Below are 26,745 nucleotides of genomic sequence, written 5' to 3'. Positions count from 1 at the left end.
ACTGCCATGAAGCAGTGTTGGAAAAGAAGTTTTATGGTCGTATTTATAGACTCCATCTTGAAAGAGTAGTTCTCTATAGATTGGTTGAGTTTTCTTAGGTTTATAATAGTTCTCCAAGAACCATCCGATTTTTGGATTAAGAAGAGGGGGGAGTAAAACCCATCTCCTTCCTCCCGAACCGGGACCTCCTGAAGAACCTTTTTGTGGATAAGTCCCAAGACTTTGGCTTCTAGGGCAGATTGTTCCTGCTGGGACTTTCTTCGGGGAGTTATAATAAAGTTTCGTCTGGGTGGACAGATGAATTTTATTTTGAGGCCGTCTCTGATAATATTTATGACCCAGGTACTGGGGGAGATATTTACCCAGGCCGGAAAGAAGAGGGAGAGTCTTCCTCCCACTTCTGGCGTAATGTCATTGGGGGGATTTTTTTGCCGATGTAGAGGGCCCTTTAAACATATAGCCCGATCCTCTCTTATCCCTAAAGTCCCAGTTTTTTCTCTCCCCTGGGGGACGACCTCTATTATATCTTCTCCTCCGAAAAAAAGGTTTTTTGGACTCTTTAGGGATATTGGGAAAGACTTTCTTTTTATCTCCTGCATGTTCCAGGATCTCTTCAAGTTTTTTCCCAAAGAGAAGTTGGCCGTCACATGGAATGGAGCACAGCTTGTGTTTAGATGGCAAATCCCCCGGACTACCTTTGAGCCAAAGGGCTCTTCTTGCCGCATTAGACAAGCTTGCTGCTCTAGCCGTTAGTCTTGCGGAATCCGCAGAAGAGTCTGCTAAAAAGGCTGCTGCTCCTTGCACTAAAGATATATTTGCAAGGATGTCGGTTCTGGGTACTTTGTCCCTTAGCTGATCCTCTATCTGCTGTAGCCAGACCATTAGAGCACGGGCCGTACATGTTCCAGCAATTGCTGGCTTCAGGCCCCCCGCTGAGGCTTCCCAGATATGTCTCAGAAAACCATCTGCTTTTTTATCAAGCGGGTCTTTAAGAACACCCGAGTCTTCTAGTGGAAGGGATGATCTTCTTAAACATTTGGCTACTGCTCTGTCAATTTTTGGGATCTTTTCCCAGGGTTCAGAGTCTTTATCTTCAAAGGGATATCTCCTTTTGGATGAAGAGGGCAAGGAACCAATTTTTTCAGGTCTTTTCCACTCTTTCTCAATTAATGCTTTTATTTTTGCATTAACCGGAAACGTGCGTTTCCTCCTCTCTTCTAAGCCACCAAATATGACATCCTCTAGTGACCTAGGTGTCTTCTCCTCTTTAAGACCCATTGCAGACCTAACTGCTTTGACTAATTTGTCCACGTCCTCAGTTGGAAAGCATGGACGACCTCCTGAATCACTGTCTGAGGAGGAATCCGAAGAGTGGACCGAGGCCGGTGAAGTAGAGGGAGATCGGGATGTTTTATGACTCCCCTGTCTCTGAGAGGCATCCGACTCTGTAGATGCCTTACGGCTTCTCCCTCTCGGTTCGCTAAGGGCCAATTTCAAGGAGTCTTTTATTTCAGCCTGTATTATGGCTTTAAGGCTAGTGGCGAAATTAGGGGTCTCTTCTTGTATAGTCTTACTAATGCAGTTAGCACAGAGATCCTTCTGATACTGAACTGCAAGCGTGTCTTTACAAAGGGCACACTCTCGGTTCTTTGTTTTACCGCTAGCTTTCCTGGACCCCTAGTGATCAAAATAGAAAAATGGACCCTGTTACCATAAGGGATACATTCACGTAGATCACTCACCACTACCGACAATCAAGGGTACCGATTTTGGAGGCTGCACAGATGCACGTGAAGCGTCCCTCCTGGACGACGACGAATCTTGCCGGACGGAACGACCACTGTTTCTACCACTTGAGCGGCTGCTCCTGGTATGCTGGTGGCTCGGCAAGGCATCTGGTGAGAGCTCCTGCTGCTGCTGTGAAGGCGGCTGCTGCTGCTCCTGTTGTCCCACTTCCATAGTGAAGTTTAGAACATGAGCGCGTCTTCTGTGGTCCAGCACCCTTTTATGGGGGGACCACTGCACTCCCCGCCTCCTCCAGGGCCCCTCCCCTTCTCTGCCATGCCGCCGGAGTCCTTTTTCACCGGCCGGCGTTTCTTCATGGGCGCCGCCATCTTGGATCCAGCGCCTGCTCCTGACGTCACACGGGCACGCCCATTCCCAGCGTGCCTGGCGCGTGACGTCAGACGAGCGACCCGGAAGCGGCCGCCGCACCTGGACGCCGGCAGAGAGGGGAGAGCGGCATGGCAGCCATGGAAGGAACCTGGTCCTCCAACCATGCTGCACAACGCCCGCACGGACGCAGCGACCCGGGGGACCTGCGGACGGCGCCTCCAGGACCCGAACCTCCGACGCACAGGCGCTGCCTGTTCTTCCACGCCGGGACAGGACCTGGGCAAGTCGAACCGCCGTGTTCAGCACAAGGGTCCCTGTCAGGACAGGAAACCCAACTGAAGCGACAGAGAGGTACCACCCTTTTATTTTCAGTAGGGTTTCCTGTCCTGACTGGGTGGATCCCCTCCCTCTCTCAGGTGTGCCGTCATGGGGGAAGGGAAAACAGTTGGTTCCTTCTGCTCAGGCAATGCTCCCCAATTGTCTCAAAGAAATGGATTGTTAGCCCTGCTTAACCCTTTAATGATTGTGGAATTTTTTATTTTTGCGGCGTAATATTTTTTTACAAGACCCATAGCTTTCTCTTTTTTACCTACAGACAGAGCCATTCAGGGCTAGCATTTTTGCGGATTGAGTTGTAGTTTATTTTACCACATCATGTACTGTGGCAGGCCGTCATAGGAGAAATTACATTGCTGTTGGATGTATAGTAATCTGAATAAAGACGCACAGCGGGGAAGCTGATGGGCACCTGAACGAACGCCTGGGCATCAAGTGATTGACAGCAGCGTTTAAGAGATTAGCAGCAGCCATTGGTGCTGTTGCCAATTTCGGATTCAATCTGTGTGACATGTAAGCATGTGCGATGAGCGCCCCCTGGTGGTTATCATACGTAGTTGGGAGATTGGGGCCCTTGAGGTCCTAGTTGTAGTGGAGCTTGTGTGCGCGAATAGAGGATCCTAAGGGAGTGTTCACACTGCGGCTTTTTTTCTAGCAGTCAAAGATATCCATTTTTCAGGCAGAAAACGCATCAGGAATCGCTCTCTGGAGTTTTATGATCCAGAAGTGGCATTTTTCACTTTGCCAGCATTTTTTTCCCACCTGTGCTTTTTAAGCTGGCGGTTTCCGTCCCGCCTGGGTCATGCTGGCAGTATACTGATCGGTGAGTGTAGCCGGTGGCTCCCGGTAGAGGTGCTCTCCGTACGGCGGCCCGGCAGCAGTGTCGCCACTAAGGCTACGTTCACATTTGCGTTGTTGTGTGCTGCGACGGCGATGCAACGCACAACGCATGCAAAACACAGCAAAACGCAGCGTGTTGTGACACATGCGTTCATTTTTTTAGCGCAAAAAACATGCAACATGCTGCGTCCTCTGCGCCCTGACGCTTGCGCCAAAAAAACGCAACACAACGCATGTCCATGCGCCCCCATGTTAAATATAGGGACGCATGACGCATGTGTCGCCGCGGCTGCGCCCGACGCAACGCAAATGTGAACGTAGCCTAACCCTGTATCTGCAGGTAAATGGCGTTTTCTGAGGTGACAAATTCCTTTTAAATTGCGGTCAAAAGACGGAAACTATATAGAAATGAATCTGGAGATAATTTTGAGCATTATTTGCATTTTTTCTCAGATTAAAGTAGGGAAGACGTGAGGGCACGCACCATTACCACACGAATACCTCATACATGGTCCTTCCTCCTCGCACAGACAAGGCCTAACAGCCCCCACTGTGATAGAAGCCTGACGAGCACACAGGACCACTGCACTCCCGTCACTTACTGTTCCCTGAGCATCCTCCTCCCGCCGCTGTGCCTCCATTCACTGACAGGAAGCAGAGGACACGACCAGGACTCCGGCCTCCACCTCCGGCACTGAACTCTGAGGTGAATTTACCAAACTGTCTTTAATGACCAATCACCGAGCAGCTTTTAATTTCCAAGAGCAAAATGTCAAATGAAAGCTGCCCTGTGATTGGTTGCTATGCGCTACAGTGTCCTAAATCTGCCCCAGAGCCCAGTCCGAGATTCCCTTGTGCTGATTGGTGGAGCAGATTTGTGCGTATTCCCTTTCTACCAATCACAGCTTCTGCTCAGTAGACAAGATGCTCTCATTGGCTGCAGCGAGCCCTGAGGAGCGGACACCATGGTAACGGCCAATATTAGCGTCATGGCAGTTACTGAGGGGCCATTAAATGATTTTCTTCCCATTTTTCAGTACATTATGAACGGCGTCATTGAAAACTACAACTCGTCCCTCATAAACAACCACAAGCCGTCGTACGGTGATGGAGGACGGAGAATAAGTCCTGGTGCCTGGAGGAAAGGGAGGAAAAGAAGCAAAAAAACAGCAACAAAAAAAAACACCGGCAAGGAAGGTGTTAAACACAGTGAGCGGAGTTTATGAAAAAAAAATCACATTTACGCTGCGTGTGATCGCGGCCTCGTAGGGCTAATACTCCGCTATTCAGTGTTATGGTCGGGTCCTACTGTGGGATACAAAATAAGGGAAATGCCACAAAATGTTACAAATCTAATTTTTTCCCCTTAAAAAAGTGATAATATAGAGTTTTCTAATGTCATTGTCATCAGCGCATCTGTAACGACCCATAAACCCATCACGTTATTTATAATTACAAGAAATGGCGGAAAATAAGAGAAGACGCCAAAATCCGGGAGAAAAAGTGATCGGAAAATCGTATTTACCCCCAAAACTAAGAGGCGTCAAATAAGCCCCGATGCTGCGCCGTCACCTGGCAATCCAGGGGTTAATGGCTGCTTGGACCCATGATGACATGTGGCAGTGCTCCGGACCCCCGGGGTCTTCATCAGGACCAAAGTCTGAGCAAACTCTGACTCTACACCTGGCGTATAACCATGGTGATAGCGCCACCTGCTGTGCGCTCCCCTTACTGCAGCCGCATTCGTAGCAGCACAGAGGTCGCCACTTTTCCGTTGCGGCTCTTTTTCCTTTTTTTAACTGATTTTTCTTTTTTTTTTTTTGCATGATTGATCATCGCCTTTTTTTAACACACATTTGTTTCTCCCCACTGCTCGAAGCTCAGTGATTTTTCCTCTATACCACAATATTGGAGTCTATAGGACAAGACGTGAAATAACAAAAAAGTTAATAAAAAGCGAAAAAGTGATTTATTTTTTTTACAAATATATAAAAATAAAAAATAATAAAAATAAATACAAATCATATTTTTTATCTCCGCATCTGTACCGTCCAGTCAATCAGAATGACTGAACCTGAACAATAAATTCCTAAAAAATAAAATAAAGAAAATTAGCCATTTTTCAATCATAAGAAATACAATAAAAGAAGACATTAAAACATCTTATGTCCCCCAAAGTGGCATCAATAAAACCCAGACTTACCACACAAAAACAAAACAAGGCCTCGCACTATTTTTTTTTTTTAATTAAAAAGTTATGAGTCTTAAATAATTGGGGGTTGTGTCTCTATTTTATATTTTTTACAAATGTAACATTTTTTGTTATTAAACCACTAAAATTATTGTCTTCCGGAATGGCGCCGGCCTGGAGAATCGTGGCGCGGGGGCATTTCTACTGCATAGGTCATTTTTATTTTTTAAGGGTTTTTTTTTTTTTCATCTAGTACTTGATCATCTGCGATACTGCAGGATATATAATAATAATAATAATAATCTTTATTTATATAGCGCCAACATATTCCGCAGAGCTACTGTATATAATTACTTTTATTATTTTTTCATAAAATAATTCCTTAATAAATATTCCTTTAAAATAAAACATCCCCTGGAAAATCCCTTTAACAAGGCCTTCCATTCCACTGCATTAGTTATATGGAGGGGTGGATCTATGATTATATATCTAAAGAATCCAGAATTTCCGGGAGCCCCTTCTTTCCTCTTAAGGACATCCCAAGAAATCAAAGAAGGAAAAATCAGATCAGGTGATCTTCCCATAAGATCTGTCGACAGGTGGAGTAATCAGCGCTGATCCGATGCGTTCTCCCCTCCCGGACCCCCATGTGCCCCCCATAGACACTTTGTATCTTTATCCACAACCTCATAAAGTCACATGAAAAATTCCGCTCAGATTTTTGGAGCCGGAGCAGAATTGTAGGCAGATTATCCCGACTGAATAACGATCCTCGTCAGGATCCGCAGCCAACTGCAAATCTGCTGCAGAAATTTGGGGATCCGCGCCCTGGAATTCACAGGAACTTTTTTTTTTTTTTCTTTCCTCCAGAAGTTTTCCAAATTCTCTTTAGTAAAAAAAATACTACAAAATAAAAACTAATGTGAATAAAATGGATTTGCCATAGTTTGGAGTTTTGGGAGAAAATTAGCTAAAAAAACCTAAGTGGACACATCAGTAGGGAGCGAGTCTTAACCCCTCGTGTGATGGATCCGCCCTATCGTCCAGATCATCTGACACGTCATGTGTGATCACTCCTCGAATTCCCAGTGATTCTCACACATTGTCCTTTATGTTACTGGTACATTTTTTTTTCCATTTTAGGAAAATATCTCAAATTAGACAAAAATTTAGGAAAAATTCCAATTTTCAAACTTTGATTCTTTCTACCATTGATACCACCTACGAGTGAAGAAACACGCGTCCCACACGTTGGTTTCACGTCAGCAGCGAATTTAGCAACAATTTGTTAAGGAGATTTATAAAATCTTCTGTTTTTTTTTTCATTACGCACCTGTTCAGTTGTGAAGTGACTTTGAGGGTCCGATATGTCGGAAAAGCCCCCAAAAAGACACCAATTTATAAAACTGAACTGCTGAAATAATTATCGACTGTGCTCAGGAAATGTTAACCCTTCAGGTAAAATAGAGAGAAGGAGACTGCAAAAACAATTGGGATCACCCAAATATAATGCAAAGGAAAGTTTATGAAACAAAACTGATGAACAATGACCAAAAAAAAATTAAAAAAAAAAGCAAAAAAAACTGTTACATATGATGTTTTCCACCAGGTCTGTTAACCCCTGATGAAGCTGAGCTAGATCTGGCGAAACGCGCGGGGTTCTCATCTCCTCGATGATTGGTCCGCCTCACCGGTGCTCCATATCTGTTGCACAGCACTTCGTATTGTCTCTTACATTGGTTTGTGTCTTTCTTGCCTCTTTGTGCATGTATGGCATTGCTGTATATGGGGGATCATCGATGTCAGCGCTGGTGTTGGGGGGCAGCGTGGTCATATACATTAGTGTCAGGTCCGATTAGGTGACATTACAGGAGAGGCGCTGCTCTGACCCTGGACGCACCTGCAGGAATCCATCGTGTGCAGCAGTTTGTTGCTTTTCTGTTTTTCATGTTTTTCTCATTGTTCATCAGTTTTGCTGAATAAACTTCCCTTCCATTATATCTGGGTGACCCCGATCGTCGTTTCCTCTCCTTCTCTCTATTCATTGTCTATGTGCTATTGATTAATCCCTTATTTATTGGGTGGCGCACTCAGGTTTGTTTTGTGTGTTAACCTTTCAGGTGCTTCACAGGGATAAACGCAAAGTGGAATGAAAAGAAAAATTACACTTTATCTACCAAAATAATGATTTACTCAGATTGCTGTGAGGTTAATAATAATATAATAATAATTGTTATTTCTATAGCGCCAACATATTCCGCAGCGCTTTACAACTTATAGAGGGGACTTGTACAGACAATAGACATTACAGCATAACAGAAATCACAGTTCACAATAGATACCAGGAGGAATGAGGGCCCTGCTGCTCGCAAGCTACAATCTATGAGGAAAAGGGGAGACACGAGAGGTGGATGGTGACAATTGCTTTAGTTATTCGGACCAGCCATAGTGTAAGGCTCGGGTGTTCATGTAAAGCTGCATGAACCAGTTAACTGCCTAAGTATGTAGCAGTACAGACACAGAGGGCTATTAACTGCATAAAGTGTATGAGAACATGATGCGAGGAACCTGATTATGTTTTTTCTATTTTTAATAGGCCACACAGGGATAGTTAGGTTAATGCGTTGAGGCGGTAGGCCAGTCTGAACAAATGCGTTTTTAGGGCACGCTTAAAACTGTGGGGATTGAGGATTAATCGTATTAACCTGGGTAGTGCATTCCAAAGAATCGGCGCAGCACGTGTAAAGTCTTGGAGACGGGAGTGGGAGGTTCTGATTATTGAGGATGCTAACCTGAGGTCATTAGCGGAGCGGAGGGCACAGGTAGGGTGGTAGACTGAGACCAGAGAGGAGATGTAGGGTGGTGCTGAGCCATGGAGTGCTTTGTGGATGAGGGTAGTAGTTTTGTACTGGATTCTGGAGTGGATGGGTAGCCAGTGTAATGACTGGCACAGGGTAGAGGCATCGGTGTAACGGTTGGTGAGGAATATGATCCTGGCAGCAGCATTCAGGACAGATTGGAGCGGGGAGAGTTTGGTAAGAGGGAGGCCGATTAGTAGAGAGTTACAATAGTCCAGACGGGAATGAATAAGAGAAACAGTAAGAGTTTTTGCAGAGTCGAAAGTAAGAAAAGGGCGAATTCTAGAAATGTTTTTGAGATGCAGATAAGAAGAGCGAGCCAGTGATTGGATGTGGGGGGTGAATGAAAGCTCGGAATCAAGGATGACTCCAAGGCAGCGGGCATGTTGCTTTGGAGTAATGGTGGAACCGCACACGGAGATGGCAATGTCAGGCAAAGGTAGGTTAGTAGAGGGAGAGAACACGAGGAGTTCAGTTTTTGACAGGTTCAGTTTCAGATAGAGGGAGCACATGATGTTAGAGACAGCGGTAAGACAATCACTGGTGTTTTCTAAGAAGGTCGGAGTGAAAGCAGGAGAAGAGGTGTATAATTGGGTGTCGTCAGCATAGAGATGGTACTGGAACCCAAATCTACTGGTTGTTTGTCCAATAGGGGCAGTATACAAAGAGAAGAGGAGGGGGCCTAGGACTGATCCTTGAGGAACCCCAACAGTAAGGGGAAGGTGAGAGGAGGAGGAACCAGCAAAACATACAGTGAAGGATCGGTCACAGGATCTGAGGTTACAGAGGGAGCCCACCCCACCTGAGGTTACAGAGGGAGCCCACCCCACATGAGGTTACAGAGGGAGCCCACCCCACCTGAGGTTACAGAGGGAGCCCACCTTACCTGAGGTTACAGAGGGAGCCCACCCCACATGAGGTTACAGAGGGAGCCCACCCCACCTGAGGTTACAGAGGGAGCCCACCCCACCTGAGGTTACAGAGGGAGCCCACCCCACCTGAGGTTACAGAGGGAGCCCACCCCACCTGAGGTTACAGAGGGAGCCCACCCCACCTGAGGTTACAGAGGGAGCCCACCCCACCTGAGGTTACAGAGGGAGCCCACCTCACCTGAGGTTACAGAGGAAGCCCACCTCACCTGAGGTTACAGAGGGAGCCCACCTCACCTGAGGATACAGAGGGAGCCCACCCCACCTGAGGTTACAGAGGGAGCCCACCTCACCTGAGGATACAGAGGGAGCCCACCCCACCTGAGGATACAGAGGGAGCCCACCCCACCTGAGGTTACAGAGGGAGCCCACCCCACCTGAGGATACAGAGGGAGCCCACCTCACCTGAGGTTACAGAGGGAGCCCACCTCACCTGAGATTAGAGGGAGCCCACCTCACCTGAGGATACAGAGGGAGCCCACCCCACCTGAGGATACAGAGGGAGCCCACCTCACCTGAGGATACAGAGGGAGCCCACCCCACCTGAGGATACAGAGGGAGCCCACCTCACCTGAGGATACAGAGGGAGCCCACCCCACCTGAGGTTACAGAGGGAGCCCACCCCACCTGAGGTTACAGAGGGAGCCCACCTCACCTGAGGTTACAGAGGGAGCCCACCTCACCTGAGGTTACAGAGGGAGCCCACCCCCCCTGAGGTTACAGAGGGAGCCCACCCCACCTGAGGTTACAGAGGGAGCCCACCCCACCTGAGGTTACAGAGGGAGCCCACCTCACCTGAGGTTACAGAGGGAGCCCACCTCACCTGAGGATACAGAGGGAGCCCACCTCACCTGAGGTTACAGAGGGAGCCCACCCCACCGGAAGTTACAGAAGGAGCCCACCTCACCTGAGGATACAGAGGGAGCCCACCTCACCTGAGGTTATAGCGGGAGCCCACCCCACCTGAGGTTACAGAGGGAGCCCACCCCACTTGAGGTTACAGAGGGAGCCCACCTCACCTGAGGATACAGAGGAAGCCCACCCCACATGAGGATACAGAGGGAGCCCACCTCACCTGATGTGACAGAGGGAGCCCACCTCACCTGATGTTACAGAGGGAGCCCACCTCACCTGAGGTTACAGAGGGAGCCCACCTCACCTGAGGTTACAGAGGGAGCCCACCCCACCGGAAGTTACAGAAGGAGCCCACCCCACCTGAGGATACAGAGGGAGCCCACCTCACCTGAGGTTATAGCGGGAGCCCACCCCACCTGAGGTTACAGAGGGAGCCCACCTCACCTGAGGATACAGAGGGAGCCCACCACACCTGAGGTTACAGAGGGAGCCCACCCCACCTGAGGTTACAGAGGGAGCCCACCTCACCTGAGGTTACAGAGGGAGCCCACCCCACCTGAGGTTACAGAGGGAGCCCACCTCACCTGAGGTTACAGAGGAAGCCCACCTCACCTGAGGTTACAGAGGAAGCCCACCCCACCTGAGGTTACAGTGGGAGCCCACCTCACCTGAGGATACAGAGGGAGCCCACCTCACCTGAGGTTACAGAGGGAGCCCACCCCACCTGAGGATACAGAGGGAGCCCACCTCACCTGAGGATACAGAGGAAGCCCACCTCACCTGAGGTTACAGAGGAAGCCCACCTCACCTGAGATTAGAGGGAGCCCACCTCACCTGAGGATACAGAGGGAGCCCACCCCACCTGAGGTTACAGAGGAAGCCCACCCCCCCTGAGGTTACAGAGGAAGCCCACCTCACCTGAGGTTACAGAGGGAGCCCACCTCACCTGAGGATACAGAGGGAGCCCACCTCACCTGAGGTTACAGAGGGAGCCCACCCCACCGGAGGATACAGAGGAAGCCCACCTCACCTGAGGTTACAGAGGGAGCCCACCCCACCGGAGGATACAGAGGGAGCCCACCACACCTGAGGTTACAGAGGGAGCCCACCTCACCTGAGGTTACAGAGGGAGCCCACCCCACCTGAGGATACAGAGGAAGCCCACCTCACCTGAGGTTACAGAGGGAGCCCACCCCACCGGAGGATACAGAGGGAGCCCACCTCTCCGGAGGTTACAGAGGGAGCCCACCTCACCTGAGGTTACAGAGGGAGCCCACCTCACCTGAGGTTACAGAGGAAGCCCACCCCACCAGAGGTTACAGAGGGAGCCCACCCCACCTGAGGTTACAGAGGGAGCCCACCCCACCAGAGGTTACAGAAGGAGCCCACCTCACCGGAGGTTACAGAGGGAGCCCACCTCACCTGAGGTTACAGAGGGAGCCCACCTCACCTGAGGTTACAGAGGGAGCCCACCTCACCTGAGGTTACAGAGGGAGCCCACCCCACCGGAGGATACAGAGGGAGCCCACCTCACCGGAGGTTACAGAGGGAGCCCACCTCACCTGAGGATACAGAGGAAGCCCACCCCACATGAGGATACAGAGGGAGCCCACCTCACCTGATGTGACAGAGGGAGCCCACCCCACCTGAGGTTACAGAGGGAGCCCACCTCACCTGAGGTTACAGAGGGAGCCCACCCCACCGGAAGTTACAGAAGGAGCCCACCCCACCTGAGGATACAGAGGGAGCCCACCTCACCTGAGGTTATAGCGGGAGCCCACCCCACCTGAGGTTACAGAGGGAGCCCACCTCACCTGAGGATACAGAGGGAGCCCACCACACCTGAGGTTACAGAGGGAGCCCACCCCACCTGAGGTTACAGAGGGAGCCCACCTCACCTGAGGTTACAGAGGGAGCCCACCCCACCTGAGGTTACAGAGGGAGCCCACCTCACCTGAGGTTACAGAGGAAGCCCACCTCACCTGAGGTTACAGAGGAAGCCCACCCCACCTGAGGTTACAGTGGGAGCCCACCTCACCTGAGGATACAGAGGGAGCCCACCTCACCTGAGGTTACAGAGGGAGCCCACCCCACCTGAGGATACAGAGGGAGCCCACCTCACCTGAGATTAGAGGGAGCCCACCTCACCTGAGGATACAGAGGGAGCCCACCCCACCTGAGGTTACAGAGGAAGCCCACCCCCCCTGAGGTTACAGAGGAAGCCCACCTCACCTGAGGGTACAGAGGGAGCCCACCTCACCTGAGGATACAGAGGGAGCCCACCTCACCTGAGGTTACAGAGGGAGCCCACCCCACCGGAGGATACAGAGGAAGCCCACCTCACCTGAGGTTACAGAGGGAGCCCACCCCACCGGAGGATACAGAGGGAGCCCACCACACCTGAGGTTACAGAGGGAGCCCACCTCACCTGAGGTTACAGAGGGAGCCCACCCCACCTGAGGATACAGAGGAAGCCCACCTCACCTGAGGTTACAGAGGGAGCCCACCCCACCGGAGGATACAGAGGGAGCCCACCTCTCCGGAGGTTACAGAGGGAGCCCACCTCACCTGAGGTTACAGAGGGAGCCCACCTCACCTGAGGTTACAGAGGAAGCCCACCCCACCAGAGGTTACAGAGGGAGCCCACCCCACCTGAGGTTACAGAGGGAGCCCACCCCACCAGAGGTTACAGAAGGAGCCCACCTCACCGGAGGTTACAGAGGGAGCCCACCTCACCTGAGGTTACAGAGGGAGCCCACCTCACCTGAGGTTACAGAGGGAGCCCACCTCACCTGAGGTTACAGAGGGAGCCCACCCCACCGGAGGATACAGAGGGAGCCCACCTCACCGGAGGTTACAGAGGGAGCCCACCTCACCTGAGGTTACAGAGGGAGCCCACCCCACCGGAGGATACAGAGGAAGCCCACCCCACCTGAGGTTACAGAAGGAGCCCACCACACCTGAGGTTACAGAGGGAGCCCACCTCACCTGAGGTTACAGAGGGAGCCCACCTCACCGGAGGTTACAGAAGGAGCCCACCTCACCTGAGGTTACAGAGGGAGCCCACCTCACCTGAGGTTACAGAGGGAGCCCACCCCACCGGAGGATACAGAGGGAGCCCACCTCACCTGAGGTTACAGAGGGAGCCCACCTCACCTGAGGTTACAGAAGGAGCCCACCTCACCGGAGGTTACAGAGGGAGCCCACCTCACCTGAGGTTACAGAGGGAGCCCACCCCACCTGAGGTTACAGAGGAAGCCCACCCCACCTGAGGTTACAGAAGGAGCCCACCTCACATGAGGTTACAGAGGGAGCCCACCCCACCTGAGGTTACAGAGGGAGCCCACCCCACCGGAGGATACAGAGGGAGCCCACCTCACCTGAGGTTACAGAGGGAGCCCACCTCACCTGAGGTTACAGAAGGAGCCCACCTCACCGGAGGTTACAGAGGGAGCCCACCTCACCTGAGGTTACAGAGGGAGCCCACCTCACCTGAGGTTACAGAGGGAGCCCACCTCACCTGAGGTTACAGAAGGAGCCCACCTCACCGGAGGTTACAGAGGGAGCCCACCTCACCTGAGGTTACAGAGGGAGCCCACCCTACCGGAGGATACAGAGGAAGCCCACCCCACCTGAGGTTACAGAAGGAGCCCACCTCACATGAGGTTACAGAGGGAGCCCACCCCACCTGAGGTTACAGAGGGAGCCCACCCCACCGGAGGATACAGAGGGAGCCCACCTCACCTGAGGTTACAGAAGGAGCCCACCTCACCGGAGGTTACAGAGGGAGCCCACCCCACCTGAGGTTACAGAGGGAGCCCACCCCACCTGAGGTTACAGAGGGAACCCACCCCACCTGAGGTTACAGAGGGAACCCACCTCACATGAGGTTACAGAGGGAGCCCACCCCACCTGAGGTTACAGAGGGAGCCCACCCCACCGGAGGATACAGAGGGAGCCCACCTCACCTGAGGATACAGAGGGAGCCCACCCCACCTGAGGTTACAGAGGGAGCCCACCTCACCTGAGATTAGAGGGAGCCCACCTCACCTGAGGTTACAGAGGGAGCCCACCTCACCTGAGGATACAGAGGGAGCCCACCTCACCTGAGGATACAGAGGGAGCCCACCCCACCGGAGGATACAGAGGGAGCCCACCCCACCTGAGGTTACAGAGGGAGCCCACCTCACCTGAGATTAGAGGGAGCCCACCTCACCTGAGGTTACAGAGGGAGCCCACCTCACCTGAGATTAGAGGGAGCCCACCTCACCTGAGGTTACAGAGTGAGCCCACCCCACCTGAGGTTACAGAGGGAGCCCACCTCACCTGAGGTTACAGAGGGAGCCCACCTCACCTGAGGTTACAGAGTGAGCCCACCTCACCTGAGGTTACAGAGGGAGCCCACCTCACCTGAGATTAGAGGGAGCCCACCTCACCTGAGGTTACAGAGTGAGCCCACCCCACCTGAGGATACAGAGGGAGCCCACCTCACCTGAGGTTACAGAGGGAGCCCACCTCACCTGAGATTAGAGGGAGCCCACCTCACCTGAGGTTACAGAGTGAGCCCACCTCACCTGAGGTTACAGAGTGAGCCCACCCCACCTGAGGTTACAGAGTGAGCCCACCTCACCTGAGGTTACAGAGGGAGCCCACCTCACCTGAGATTAGAGGGAGCCCACCCCACCTGAGGATACAGAGGGAGCCCACCCCACCTGAGGTTACAGAGGGAGCCCACCTCACCTGAGGTTACAGAGGGAGCCCACCTCACCTGAGGATACAGAGGGAGCCCACCTCACCTGAGATTAGAGGGAGCCCACCTCACCTGAGGATACAGAGGGAGCCCACCCCACCGGAGGTTACAGAGGGAGCCCACCTCACCTGAGATTAGAGGGAGCCCACCTCACCTGAGGATACAGAGGGAGCCCACCTCACCGGAGGTTATAGCGGGAGGAGTGGGTGCAGATTAACCCTTTACAGCAGAGTGATCCCCATGCGCCGCTCTCTGCAGGACGTCTTACCCCGGTTATTCCGGCTCATCCCTGGGGGTCTGCAGACGGTCATGTGACCGGACTAATCCTGCCTCCCGAGACCCCTCCCTTTCTTTCGCTTGTTTTTAGCAGGAAGAGTCATATTTTTTTTATTAGTGATCATTATAAAATATTTCACAAAAGTTTTTACAATTGATGACTAAATCCATTAATCCCTCCATTAAAGGGGATGCTCGGGGTTCCATTTTTTTTCTAAACACCTAATCCTTTCCCATAAATCCCCCAATCAGGCCCCGACGCCCCTCCGAGTACAGTCATGTGACCGCAGGAACCAATCACAGGCCTCGGTGGAGCTGCTGTGCAGTGATTGGTTGCTGAGGTCATGTGACACCATCAACGTAAACAAATGAATCAGGGAGGCTCAGTTGTTATTTCCTGTGGTGATATGCTAATTCCTGGTCACATGACCACATTCTGCAATCTGATTGGTTCTGACTTATTTTAAGCCGCTATAAGAGGAACAAACAGAATCACCATCAAAATGTATGAAAAAATGGAGCCTCAATCCCAGATGATTTCCATAATGCTAATCTGGGCTGATTACTATTAGCTCATTTGCATAGTAATGAGATGCAGATGAGGCCCTGCAGTCCCAGCGTCCTCTCCCCCGGCCCCCGGCAGGCCCTGCCTCTGTCCTCCTCGCCCCCGGCCCCGGGCAGACCCTTCTCGCCTTTTGTTCTCCGCCCGGGGCAGCACAAAGCCCCCGCAGCCTCATCTACAGGCCGGGCAGGACCGCCGCTTAATATTCATGAGCCGGCCCCGCCCACCTCATGTATTATTCCTCACACTTTTCCCATTGGATCCAGCGCTGGGGGCGTGGCTTCTCGAGCCCGCTCTCTTGTTGGAGGGGGGAATGAGAAAAAAATAACATTACAGTTCGGACTGTACCACGCGGCGGGGAGATCCGGGGAGCGGAGTGCGGCGCGCTCGCCTCGTTCTTCCAGTGGTTCCCCTCGGACCCAGCTGCGGGCGGAGTGGTAGCTGCCGCGGGGAGGCGGGCCCGGCTCGGGCGCTCAGTCTGCGTCGGGCCGCCGTGCGTGTCGGATGTTAGGAGGCAGTGAGCGGTTAGAGCACAGCGGGCGGTGAGGCCCAGGAAAGCCCGAGGCCTGCGAGCATGGAGGGGGCCGCGGCCTCCACTCAGGCGGTGCCTCCGCCGCCCCCGGAGAACGAAGCGGAGAGCCGGCCGGGCCCGGAGGAGCGGAGCGGGGAGAGGGCGGCCCTCAGCCTGCTGGAGACGTGCGGCGTGTGCCGGGCCAACATCCAGAGCCGGAGCCCGCGCCTGCTGCCCTGCCTGCACTCCGTGTGCCTGCGCTGCCTGCCGGCCCCGAGCCGCTACATCAGCCTGCCGGCCTCCACGGGGCCCAGCGCGGCCCAACCGGGGGCCCCGAGCTCCGGCACCGTGCAGGGTGAGTGCGGGGAGGACCGGGGGCGGGCGGGAGGACGCCGGGAATATGCCCCACCCCGGATATAGCGCCCCCCTCCCCAAATGTATACAGCACCCCCAGTGTATATGGCCCTGGGTATAGCGCCCCCCACCCCAAATGTATACAGCCCCGGATATAGGGTGCCCTCCCCAGTGTATACGGCCCTGGATATAAAGCCCCCCACCCCAAATGTATACTGCCCCGGTTATAGGGTGCCCCCCCAAAATGTATACAGCACCCCCAGTGTATATGGCCCTGGGTATAGCGCCCCCCACCCCAAATGTATACAGCCCCGGATATAGGGTGCCCTCCCCAGTGTATACGGCCCTGGATATAACGCCCCCCACCCCAAATGTATACTGCCCCCCAGTGTGTAGTGATCCCCACCCTGGATATAGCGCCCCCCACCCCAAATGTATACAGCCCCGGTTATAGGGTGCCCCCCCCCCCAAATGTATACAGCACCCCCAGTGTATAGTGCTCACACCCCCAGTGTATACGGCCCTGGATATAGCGCCCCCCTCCCCAAATGTATACAGCCCCGGATATAGGGTGCCCCCCCAAATGTATAGTGCTCCCCCAGTGTATACGGCCCTGGATATAAAGCCCCCCACCCCCAGTGTATAGTGATCCCCACCCCGGATATAGCGCCCCCCACCCCAAATGTATACAGCCCCGGTTATAGGGTGCCCTCCCAAATGTATACAGCACCCCAGTGTATAGTGCTCACACCCCCAGTGTATACGGCCCTGGATATAAAGCTCCCCACTCCGGATATAGCGCCCCCCCACCCCTAATGTATACAGCACCCCCAGTGTATACGGCCCTGGACAAAGCGTCCCCCACCCCAGTGTATTGTGCTCCCCACCCCAAATGTATACAGCCCCGGATATTGCCCCCCTCCCCCCCCCAAAAAAAAAAATGTATATGGCCCCGTGTATAGTGTTCCCCCCAGTGTATACAGCCCCGGATATAGCGCCCCCTACCCCAAATGTATACAGCCCCCCCAGTGTATACTGCCCGTGTATAGTGCTCCCCCAGTGTATACGGCCCGTGTATAGTGCTCCCCCTAGTGTATATGGCCCCGTGTATAGCGCCCCCTACCCCAAATGTATACAGCCCCCCCCAGTGTATACTGCCCATGTATAGTGCTCCCCCAGTGTATACGGCCCATGTATAGTGCTCCCCCAGTGTATACGGCCCCGTGTATAGTGCTCCCACCCTGTATATACGGCCCGTGTATAGTGCCCCCCCCAGTGTATACGGCCCGTGTATAGTGCCCCCCCCAGTGTATACGGCCCGTGTATAGTGCCCCCCCCAGTGTATACGGCCCGTGTATAGTGCCCCCTCCCCAGTGTATACGGCCCCGTGTATAGTGCTCCCACCCTGTATATACGGCCCGTGTATAGTGCTCCCCCCAATATATACGGCCCCGTGTATAGTGCCCCCTCCCCAGTGTATACGGCCCCATGTATAGTGCTTCCCCCCCGTGTATAGTGCCCCCCCCAGTGTATACGACCCCGTGTATAGTGCCCCCTCCCCAGTGTATACGGCCCCGTGTATGGTGCTCCCCCCCACCCCAGTGTATACGGCCCCGTGTATAGTGCTCCCCCCAGTGTATACGGCCCCGTGTATAGTGCCCCCTCCCCAGTGTATACGGCCCGTGTATAGTGCTCCCCCCAGTGTATACGGCCCCGTGTATAGTGCCCCCTCCCCAGTGTATACGGCCCGTGTATAGTGCTCCCCCCAGTGTATACGGCCCCGTGTATAGTGCCCCCTCCCCAGTATATACGGCCCTGTGTATAGTGCTCCCCTCAGTGTATACGGCCCCGTGTATAGTGCTCCCCCCAGTATATACTGCCCGTGTATAGTGCTCCCCCCCCAGTATATACTGCCCGTGTATAGTGCTCCCCCCCAGTATATACTGCCCGTGTATAGTGCTCCCCCCCAGTGTATACGGCCCGTGTATAGTGCTCCCCCCCAGTGTATACGGCCCCGTGTATAGTGCTTTCCCCCCCCCAGTATATACGGCCCCGTGTATAGTGCTCCCCCCCCCAGTATATACGGCCCCGTGTATAGTGCTCCCCCCCCAGTATATACGGCCCCGTGTATAGTGCTCCCCCCCCAGTATATACGGCCCCGTGTATAGTGCTCCCCCCCCAGTATATACGGCCCCGTGTATAGTGCTCCCCCCCAGTATATACGGCCCTGTGTATAGTGCTCCCCCAGTATATACGGCCCTGTGTATAGTGCTCCCCCAGTATATACGGCCCCGTGTGTAGTGCTCCCCCAGTGTATACGGCCCCGTGTATAGTGCTCCCCCTAGTGTACGGCCCCGTGTATAGTGCTCCCCCCCAGTGTATACGGCCCCGTGTATAGTGCTCCCCCCCCCAGTATATACGGCCCCGTGTATAGTGCTCCCCCCCCCAGTATATACGGCCCCGTGTATAGTGCTCCCCCCCCAGTATATACGGCCCCGTGTATAGTGCTCCCCCCCCCCAGTATATACGGCCCCGTGTATAGTGCTCCCCCCCAGTGTATACGGCCCTGTGTATAGTGCTCCCCCCCCCCAGTGTATACGGCCCCGTGTATAGTGCCCAGTGTATACGGCCCCGTGTATAGTGCTCCCCCAGTATATACGGGCCCATGTATAGTGCTCCCCCCCAGTGTATACGGCCCCGTGTATAGTGCTCCCCCCAGTGTATACGGCCCTGTGTATAGTGCCCCCTTCCCAGTGTATACGGCCCGTGTATAGTGCCCCCTTCCCAGTATATACGGCCCCGTGTATAGTGCCCCCCCAGTATATACGGCCCGTGTATAGTGCCCCCCCCCAGTATATACGGCCCCGTGTATAGTGCTCCCCCAGTGTATACGGCCCCGTGTATAGTGCTCCCCCCAGTGTATACGACCCCGTGTATAGTGCCCCCCCAGTGTATACGGCCCCGTGTATAGTGCTCCCCCAGTGTATACGGCCCCGTGTATAGTGCCCCCTTCCCAGTGTATACGGCCCCGTGTATAGTGCCCCCTTCCCAGTATATACGGCCCCGTGTATAGTGCCCCCCCAGTATATACGGCCCCGTGTATAGTGCCCAGTATATACGGCCCCGTGTATAGTGCCCCCATCCCAGTGTATATGGCCCCCCCCCCCCAGTGTGCAGTGCCCTGTATATAGTGCGTCCACCCCATGGTATGTGACTGCGTATGGTGCCCCCCGCACATCCCAAGGGGGGCCCTGCGGCAGCCCCTGAGCAGGTGCCCGGGGAGGAGGGAGGGAGGATGGCTGAAATGTCTCCACAGATATCTCCTTGAATATCGGCAGATAAATCGCCCAAAATAAATGCCACAAATGTGCCCCCCAGTGAGTAAGACCCCGTGTGTAGTGCGTTGATAATGTCTTCACACCCTGTGAACTTCCACATTTTGCACGTTGCAGCCATAAACTTCCGTGTTTGTTGGGATTTTCTGTGACACAAAGTATCAAGTATTTGTGACGTGTACAGGAAATGATACGGGGTGTACTAATTATTGTACAGATGTAAATCTGGACATTGTGCATTAGTATTCACCCCCCTGTCATCTGATGCCCCTAAATAACATCCTGAGTGACCGATCGCCCCCAGAAGTCACATCGTTAGTACCCTGCGTCCCCCCGGGCGTGATTCCTCCTCAGTATAAGGACAGCTGGTCTGTGTGAGGACATCAGGGATCAACTGGCATCATGGAAACCAAGGAGCCCACCAGACAGGTCAGGGATAAAGTGGGGGAGAGGAGAGCGAGGTTAGCACGGGGACTGGTGGGAGTCTGATACCTGGGGGTCTGCTGATGACACCCGTCCTCTCAGTCCCCCCTATAAGAGAAAAGGTGTGTAAAGATAAGTTTTCTTTAAAAGATAAAATCGCCCCGGTCTTCCCTGTAAAAATAAATATGGAATTAATGAAGCCGATCGGTGAACTCCATAAAGAGAAAAAATTGCTTTGATATTTTGTTTTTTTGGTTTTCGTCTCTCTAAAAAAAAAAAAGTTTATAATCAAATGTGCACAACATTGGTAGTAATATAAATGAGGTTTGTGTGCAAATGTTTCACATGTCTGAAAAGTCTGTGAGTTGTCTATAAGCCAGTGTTAGGTACTGTCACACAGTGGCACTTTGGTCGCTACGACGGCACGATCCGTGACGTTCTAGCGATATCCATACGATATCGCAGTGTCTGACACGCAGCAGCGATCAGGGACCCTGCTGAGAATCGTACGTCGTAGCAGATCGTTTGGAACTTTCTTTCGTCGCTGGATCTCCCGCTGTCATCGCTGGATCGTTGTGTGTGACAGCGATCCAACGATGCGTTCGCTTGTAACCAGGGTAAACATCGGGTTACTAAGCACAGGGCTGCGCTTAGTAACCCAATGTTTACCCTGGTTACCAGCGTAAAAGTAAAAAAAACCAAACAGTACATACTCACATTCCGGTGTCCGTCAGGTCCCTCGCCGTCTGCTTCCCGCTCTGACTGACTGCCGGCCGGAGCAGAGCACAGCGGTGACGTCACCACTGTGATCTGCTTTCACTGTACGGCGGCACTCAGTCAGAGCGGGAAGCAGACGGCAAGGGACCTGACGGACACCGGAATGTGAGTATGTACGGTTTTTTTACTTTTACGCTGGTAACCACGGTAAACATGGGGTTACTAAGCGCGGCCCTGCGCTTAGTAACCCGATGTTTACCCTGGTTATCCGGGGCCTTCGGCATCGTTGGTTGCTGGAGAGCGGTCTGTGTGACAGCTCCCCAGCGACCATACAACGACTTACCAACGATCACGGCCAGGTCGTATCGCAGGTCGTGATCGTTGGTAAATCGTATAGTGAGACGGTACCCTTACTGATGGATATCTGCTCCTGCCCTGGCCCCTGTGTGACCCCTATGGGGACTTGGGGGCCCTGACTCCTGTCTGATCCCCCCTGCGGAGACATGGAGCCCTCGCCCCTCCCCCAGTAGCACCGGCCATCACTGGGCCTCCTGTTATCTCTGCTCCAGAGGGATTGTGTGTCTCATGCTGGGCAGCAAATGTCCAGTGAGCAGCAGAGCTGGGAGCCGCTGTACGAGACTGGATAATTACAACAAGGCCGAACTTACTAAATGTCACACTTCTTACATCCCAGAGTGAAGGCAAAGCCGAACTTAATGTCTGGTGTCTTTTTTTTTTTTAATTATATTATTCTAAATGGATTAATAGAAGTGTCAGTGTTATTTGCAAATCGTCCTTAACAATTGTATGCTTCATTGTTTCTATAGAATTTGGCTGTGGACTTGTTTGTTTTGTGTGTAGTCCAGCAATTGTTACCCAAATATTCTCTTCTCTGAACTTAGCCTAGTACTTGAATAGCAGGACGGACAGCTGTAAATTGAGTCCCTGTGCACAATCCTGAGTTACCTCCTGTATTATACCCCAGAGCTGCGCTCACTATTCTGCTATTAGTCACGGTGGACATACTTTCCCAATCTCACATCGTTGTGGCCACTTCCTGCTGCTTTTTTGGAGCCGGCTCTTGAGCTTTCAGTCTGGTGTTTGCTCTGTGGACAGGGGATCAGAGTCCTCCAGTAATTAGTCACGTGTGGGTGACTCTGGGTCACTAAGGGTACTGTCACACAGTGGCACTTTGATCGCTCCGACGGCACGATCCGTGACGTTGCAGCGTCGCTTGATTATCGCTCCAGCGTCGTAGACTGCGGTCACACTTTGCAATGCACGGCGCTGGAGCGATAATTTAATGACGTAGTTGCGATGTAGAAGTCATACGGGACATTGGGAATATCGTGCACACCTTTGTTACACGCTGCGATCATGCCGCCACAGCGGGACACTTGACGACGAAATAAAGTTTCAAACGATCTGCTACGACGTACGATTCTCAGTGGGGTCCCTGATCGCAGTAGCGTGTCAGACACAGCGAGATCGTAACTATATCGCTGGAACGTCACGGATCGTGCCGTTGTAGCAACCAAAGTGCCACTGTGTGACAGTACCCTAACATGTAGACGATAATGATCTCTTGTCCCATCACCTGTGAGTTCAGCTCTGCAGAGATCATCAGGTTGACCAGTCGGTGCGTCTAGGAAGTTTACTCCTGTCTGGGTGTGACGTTCTCTCTCGCTTGCACTGACTCGGTTCCATGGCGTTACTGCTCGTACTGTAAAGAAGCCTTTCCTATGGACTCTTCTTCAGTGTCCTTTTCTCTTGCATGGACTTGCTGATTATGCTTTTTTTTTCTTTTTTTTTTTTTTACCCGTCTTTGTATCTGTCGCATGTTTAACCCCTTCCCGACCTTTGACGCATACGCTGCGTCATGAAAGTCGGTGCCAATCCGACCTGTGACGCAGCGTATGAGTCATGGAGGGATCGCGCTCCTGCAGATCGGGTGAAAGGGTTAACTCCAATTTCACCCGATCTCCAGGAACAGGGGGAGTGGTGCTTCAGCCCAGGGGGGGTGGCTTCACCCCCTCGTGGCTACGATCGCTCTGATTGGCTGTTGAAAGTGAAACTGCCAATCAGAGCGATTTGTAATATTTCACCCCAAAAAACGGTGAAATATTACAATCCAGCCATGGCCGATGCTGCAATATCATCGGCCATGGCTGGAAAACCTAATCTGTCACCCCCACACCCACCGATCTCCTCCCCAGTGCTCCGTTACGTGGTCCGCCCCCCTAAGTCGTCCTGTCCGCTCCTCCGTCCTCCTGTCCGCTCCCACCGTGCTCCGGTCCCCCCTCCCTGTGCTCCGGTCCCCCCCCCCCCCCCGTGATCCGATCACCCCCCTTTCATACTTACTGGGCCTCCCGGTGTCCGTCCGGCTTCTCCATGGGCGCCGCCATCTTCCAAAATGGCGGGCGCATGCGCACTGCGCCCGCCGAATCTGCCGGCTGGCAGATTCGTTTCAGATGTATTTTGATCACTGCGATATAGCCTATCACAGTGATCAAAATAAAAAAAATAGTAAATGACCCCCCTTTATCACCCCCATAGGGACAATAATAAAAATAAATAAAATATATGTATTTTTTTTTCTACTAGGGTTAGGGTTAGAACTAGGGTTAGAATTAGGGTTAGAATTAGGGGTAGGGTTAGGGTTAGGGGTAGGGTTAGGGCATGTGCACACAGTGCGGATTTGGCTGCGAATCCGCAGCGGATTGCCACGGATCCGCAGCGGATTGGCCGCGGATCCGCAGCGGATTGGCCGCTGCAAATTCGTATCAGTTTTCCATCACGTTTACAGTACCACGTAAACCTATGGAAAACCAAATCCGCTGTGCCCATGGTGCGGAAAATACCGTGCGGAAACGCTGTGTTGTATTTTCCGCAGCATGTCAATTTTGTGCAGATTCCGCAGCGTTTTACACCTGTTCCTCAATAGGAATCCGCAGGTGAAATCCGCACAAAAAAACACTGGAAATCTGCTGTAAATCCGTAGGTAAAACGCAGTGCCTTTTACCTGCGGATTTTTCAAAAATGGTGCGGAAAAATCTCACACGAATCCGCAAAGTGGGCACATAGCCTTAGGGTTAGGGTTGGAATTAGAGTTAGGGTACCGTCTCACAGTGGCACTTTGATCGCTACGACGGTACGATCCGTGACATTCCAGCGATATCCATACGATATCGCTGTGTCTGACACGCAGCAGCGATCAGGGACCCTGCTGAGAATCGTACGTCGTAGCAGATCATTTGGAACTTTCTTTCGTCGCTGGATCTCCCGCTGTCATCGCTGGATCGTTGTGACAGCGATCCAGCGATGCGTTCGCTTGTAACCAGGGTAAACATCGAGTTACTAAGCGCAGGGCCGCGCTTAGTAACCCGATGTTTACCGTGGTTACCAGCGTAAAAGTAAAAAAAAACAAAACGTACATACTCACATTTCGGTGTCCTTCAGGTCCCTTGCCGTCTGCTTTCCGCTCTGACTGTCTGCCGGCCGGAAAGTGAGAGCACAGCACAGCAGTCACATCACTGCTGCGCTCTGCTCTCACTGTACGGCGGCACTAAGTCAGAGCGGGAAGCAGACGGCAAGGGACCTGAGGGACACCGAAATGTGAGTATGTACGGTTTGTTTTTTTTTACTTTTACGCTGGTAACCACGGTAAACATCGGGTTACTAAGCGCGGCCTGTTATGACCCCAATGGCAGAGGGTCTCAGGACTCAATACCAAGTCTGCAAACACAAAAAACCAGCTCATAGGGCAGTGGTAACTGGGCTGACCATATATCTAATCCTAGCACCACAAATAGAAGTAGCCGGGGAACGTGCCTACGTTGGTTCTAGACGTCTCGCGCCAGCCGGAGAACTAACTAACCCTAGAAGGGAAAAGAAAGACCTTTCTTGCCTCCAGAGAAAAGACCCCAAAAGTTGGATACAAGCCCCCAACAAATAATAACGGTGAGGTAAGAGGAAAAGACAAACATAAGAATGAGCTAGGTATTTAGCAAAGAGAGGCCCACTAGCTAATAGCAGAATATAGTAAGATGACTTATATGGTCAGCAAAAACCCTATTAAAATATCCACGCTGGATATTCAAGAACCCCCGAACCGTCTAACGGCCGGGGGGAGAACACCAGCCCCCTAGAGCTTCCAGCAAGGTCAGAAATCACATTTAGTACAAGCTGGACAAAAATAGTAGCAAAGCAAGTAACTCAAAAAACAAAGAAGCAAGACTTAGCTTAATTTTGCAAGAGCCAGGACCAGCAGACAGGAGCAACAGAAGGATCTGATTACAACTGTGCCAGGCACTGGACTAAGGATCCAGGAAGTTAATATAGCGACACCCCTGGACTAACGACCCAGGTGAGTGCCAAACAGAAAAAAGACAATCCCAGAGTCATACCACTAGTGACCACAAGAGGGAGCCAAAAAGTCTAATTCACAACAGCGGCCCTGCGCTTAGTAACCCGATGTTTACCCTGGTTACCCGGGACCTTGGCATCGTTGGTCGCTGGAGAGCGGTCTGTGTGACAGCTTCCCAGCGACCACACAACGACTTTCCAACGATCACGGCCAGGTCGTATCGCTGGTCGTGATCGTTGGTAAATTGTTATGTGAGACGGTACCCTTAGGGTTGGAATTAGGGCTAGGGTTGGAAATAGGGTTAAGATTAGGCTTGTGGTTAGGGTTAAGGATAGGGTTAGGGTTGTGTTGGGGTTACAGTTGTGGGTAGGGTTGGGATTAGGGTTAGGATTAGGGTTAGGGTTGGATTTAGGGTTACGGGTGTGTTGGGGTTAGGGTTGTGGTTAGGGGTGTGTTGGGGTTAGGGTTGTGATTAGGGTTATGGCTACAGTTGGGATTAGGGTTAGGGGTGTGTTGGGGTTAGTGTTGAAGTTAGAATTGAGGGGTTTCCACTGTTTAGGCACATCAGGGGTCTCCAAACGCAACATGGCGCCACCATTGATTCCAGCCAATCTTGCGTTCAAAAAGTCAAATGGTGCGCCCTCCCTTCCAAGCCCCGACGTGCACCCAAACAGTGGCTTACCCCCACATATGGGATACCAGCGTACTCAGGACAAACTGGGCAACAACTATTGGGGTCCAATTTCTCCTGTTGCCCTGGCAAAAATAAAAAATTACTTGCTAAAACATAATTTTTGAGGAAAGAACAATTATTTTTTATTTTCACGGCTCTACGTTATAAACTTATGTGAAGCACTTGGGGGTTGAAAGTGCTCACCGCACATCTAGATTAGATCCTTTTGGGGTCTAGTTTCCAAAATGGGGTCACTTGTAGGGTGTTTCTACTGTTTAGGCACATCAGGGGCTCTGCAAATGCAACGTGACGCCCGCAGACCATTCCATCAAAGTCTGCATTTCAAATGTCACTACTTCCCTTCCAAGCCCTGACGTGCGCCCAAACAGTGGTTTACCCCCACATATGGGGTACCAGCATACTCAAAACAAACTAGGCAACAAATATTGGGGTCCAAATTCTCCTGCTACCCTTGTGAAAAAAAAATTGCTTGCTAAAACATCTTTTTTGAGGACAGAAAAATGATTTTTAATTTTCACGGCTCTGCGTTGTAAACTTCTGTGAAGCACTTGGGGGTTGAACGTGCTCACCACACATCTAGATAAGTTCTTTGGGGGGTCTAGTTTCCAAAATGGGGTCACTTGTGGGGGGTTT

At 52.4% G+C, this 26,745-nt stretch overlaps 1 protein-coding gene across 2 annotated transcripts in view; it reads left to right on the top strand.

Annotated features, from left to right (window-relative positions):
- The first annotated feature begins 16,033 nt into the window (after nt 1–16,033).
- TRIM24 (tripartite motif containing 24) overlaps nt 16,034–26,745 on the top strand; it is a 33,488-nt gene continuing 22,776 nt past the window's right edge. For both annotated transcript variants that reach the window (XM_077267179.1, XM_077267178.1), the window contains exon 1: nt 16,034–16,578. In XM_077267179.1, the coding sequence (XP_077123294.1) occupies nt 16,287–16,578 (292 nt within the window). In that variant the 5' untranslated portion in view covers nt 16,034–16,286. The remainder of the gene's footprint in view (nt 16,579–26,745) is intronic.

Source organism: Ranitomeya variabilis, chromosome 5 (genome assembly GCF_051348905.1).
Source record: "Ranitomeya variabilis isolate aRanVar5 chromosome 5, aRanVar5.hap1, whole genome shotgun sequence".
Taxonomy (NCBI): domain Eukaryota; kingdom Metazoa; phylum Chordata; class Amphibia; order Anura; family Dendrobatidae; genus Ranitomeya; species Ranitomeya variabilis.
The sequence above is the reverse complement of the archived record's forward strand: the minus strand, read 5'-3'. Positions and strand labels throughout refer to the sequence as shown.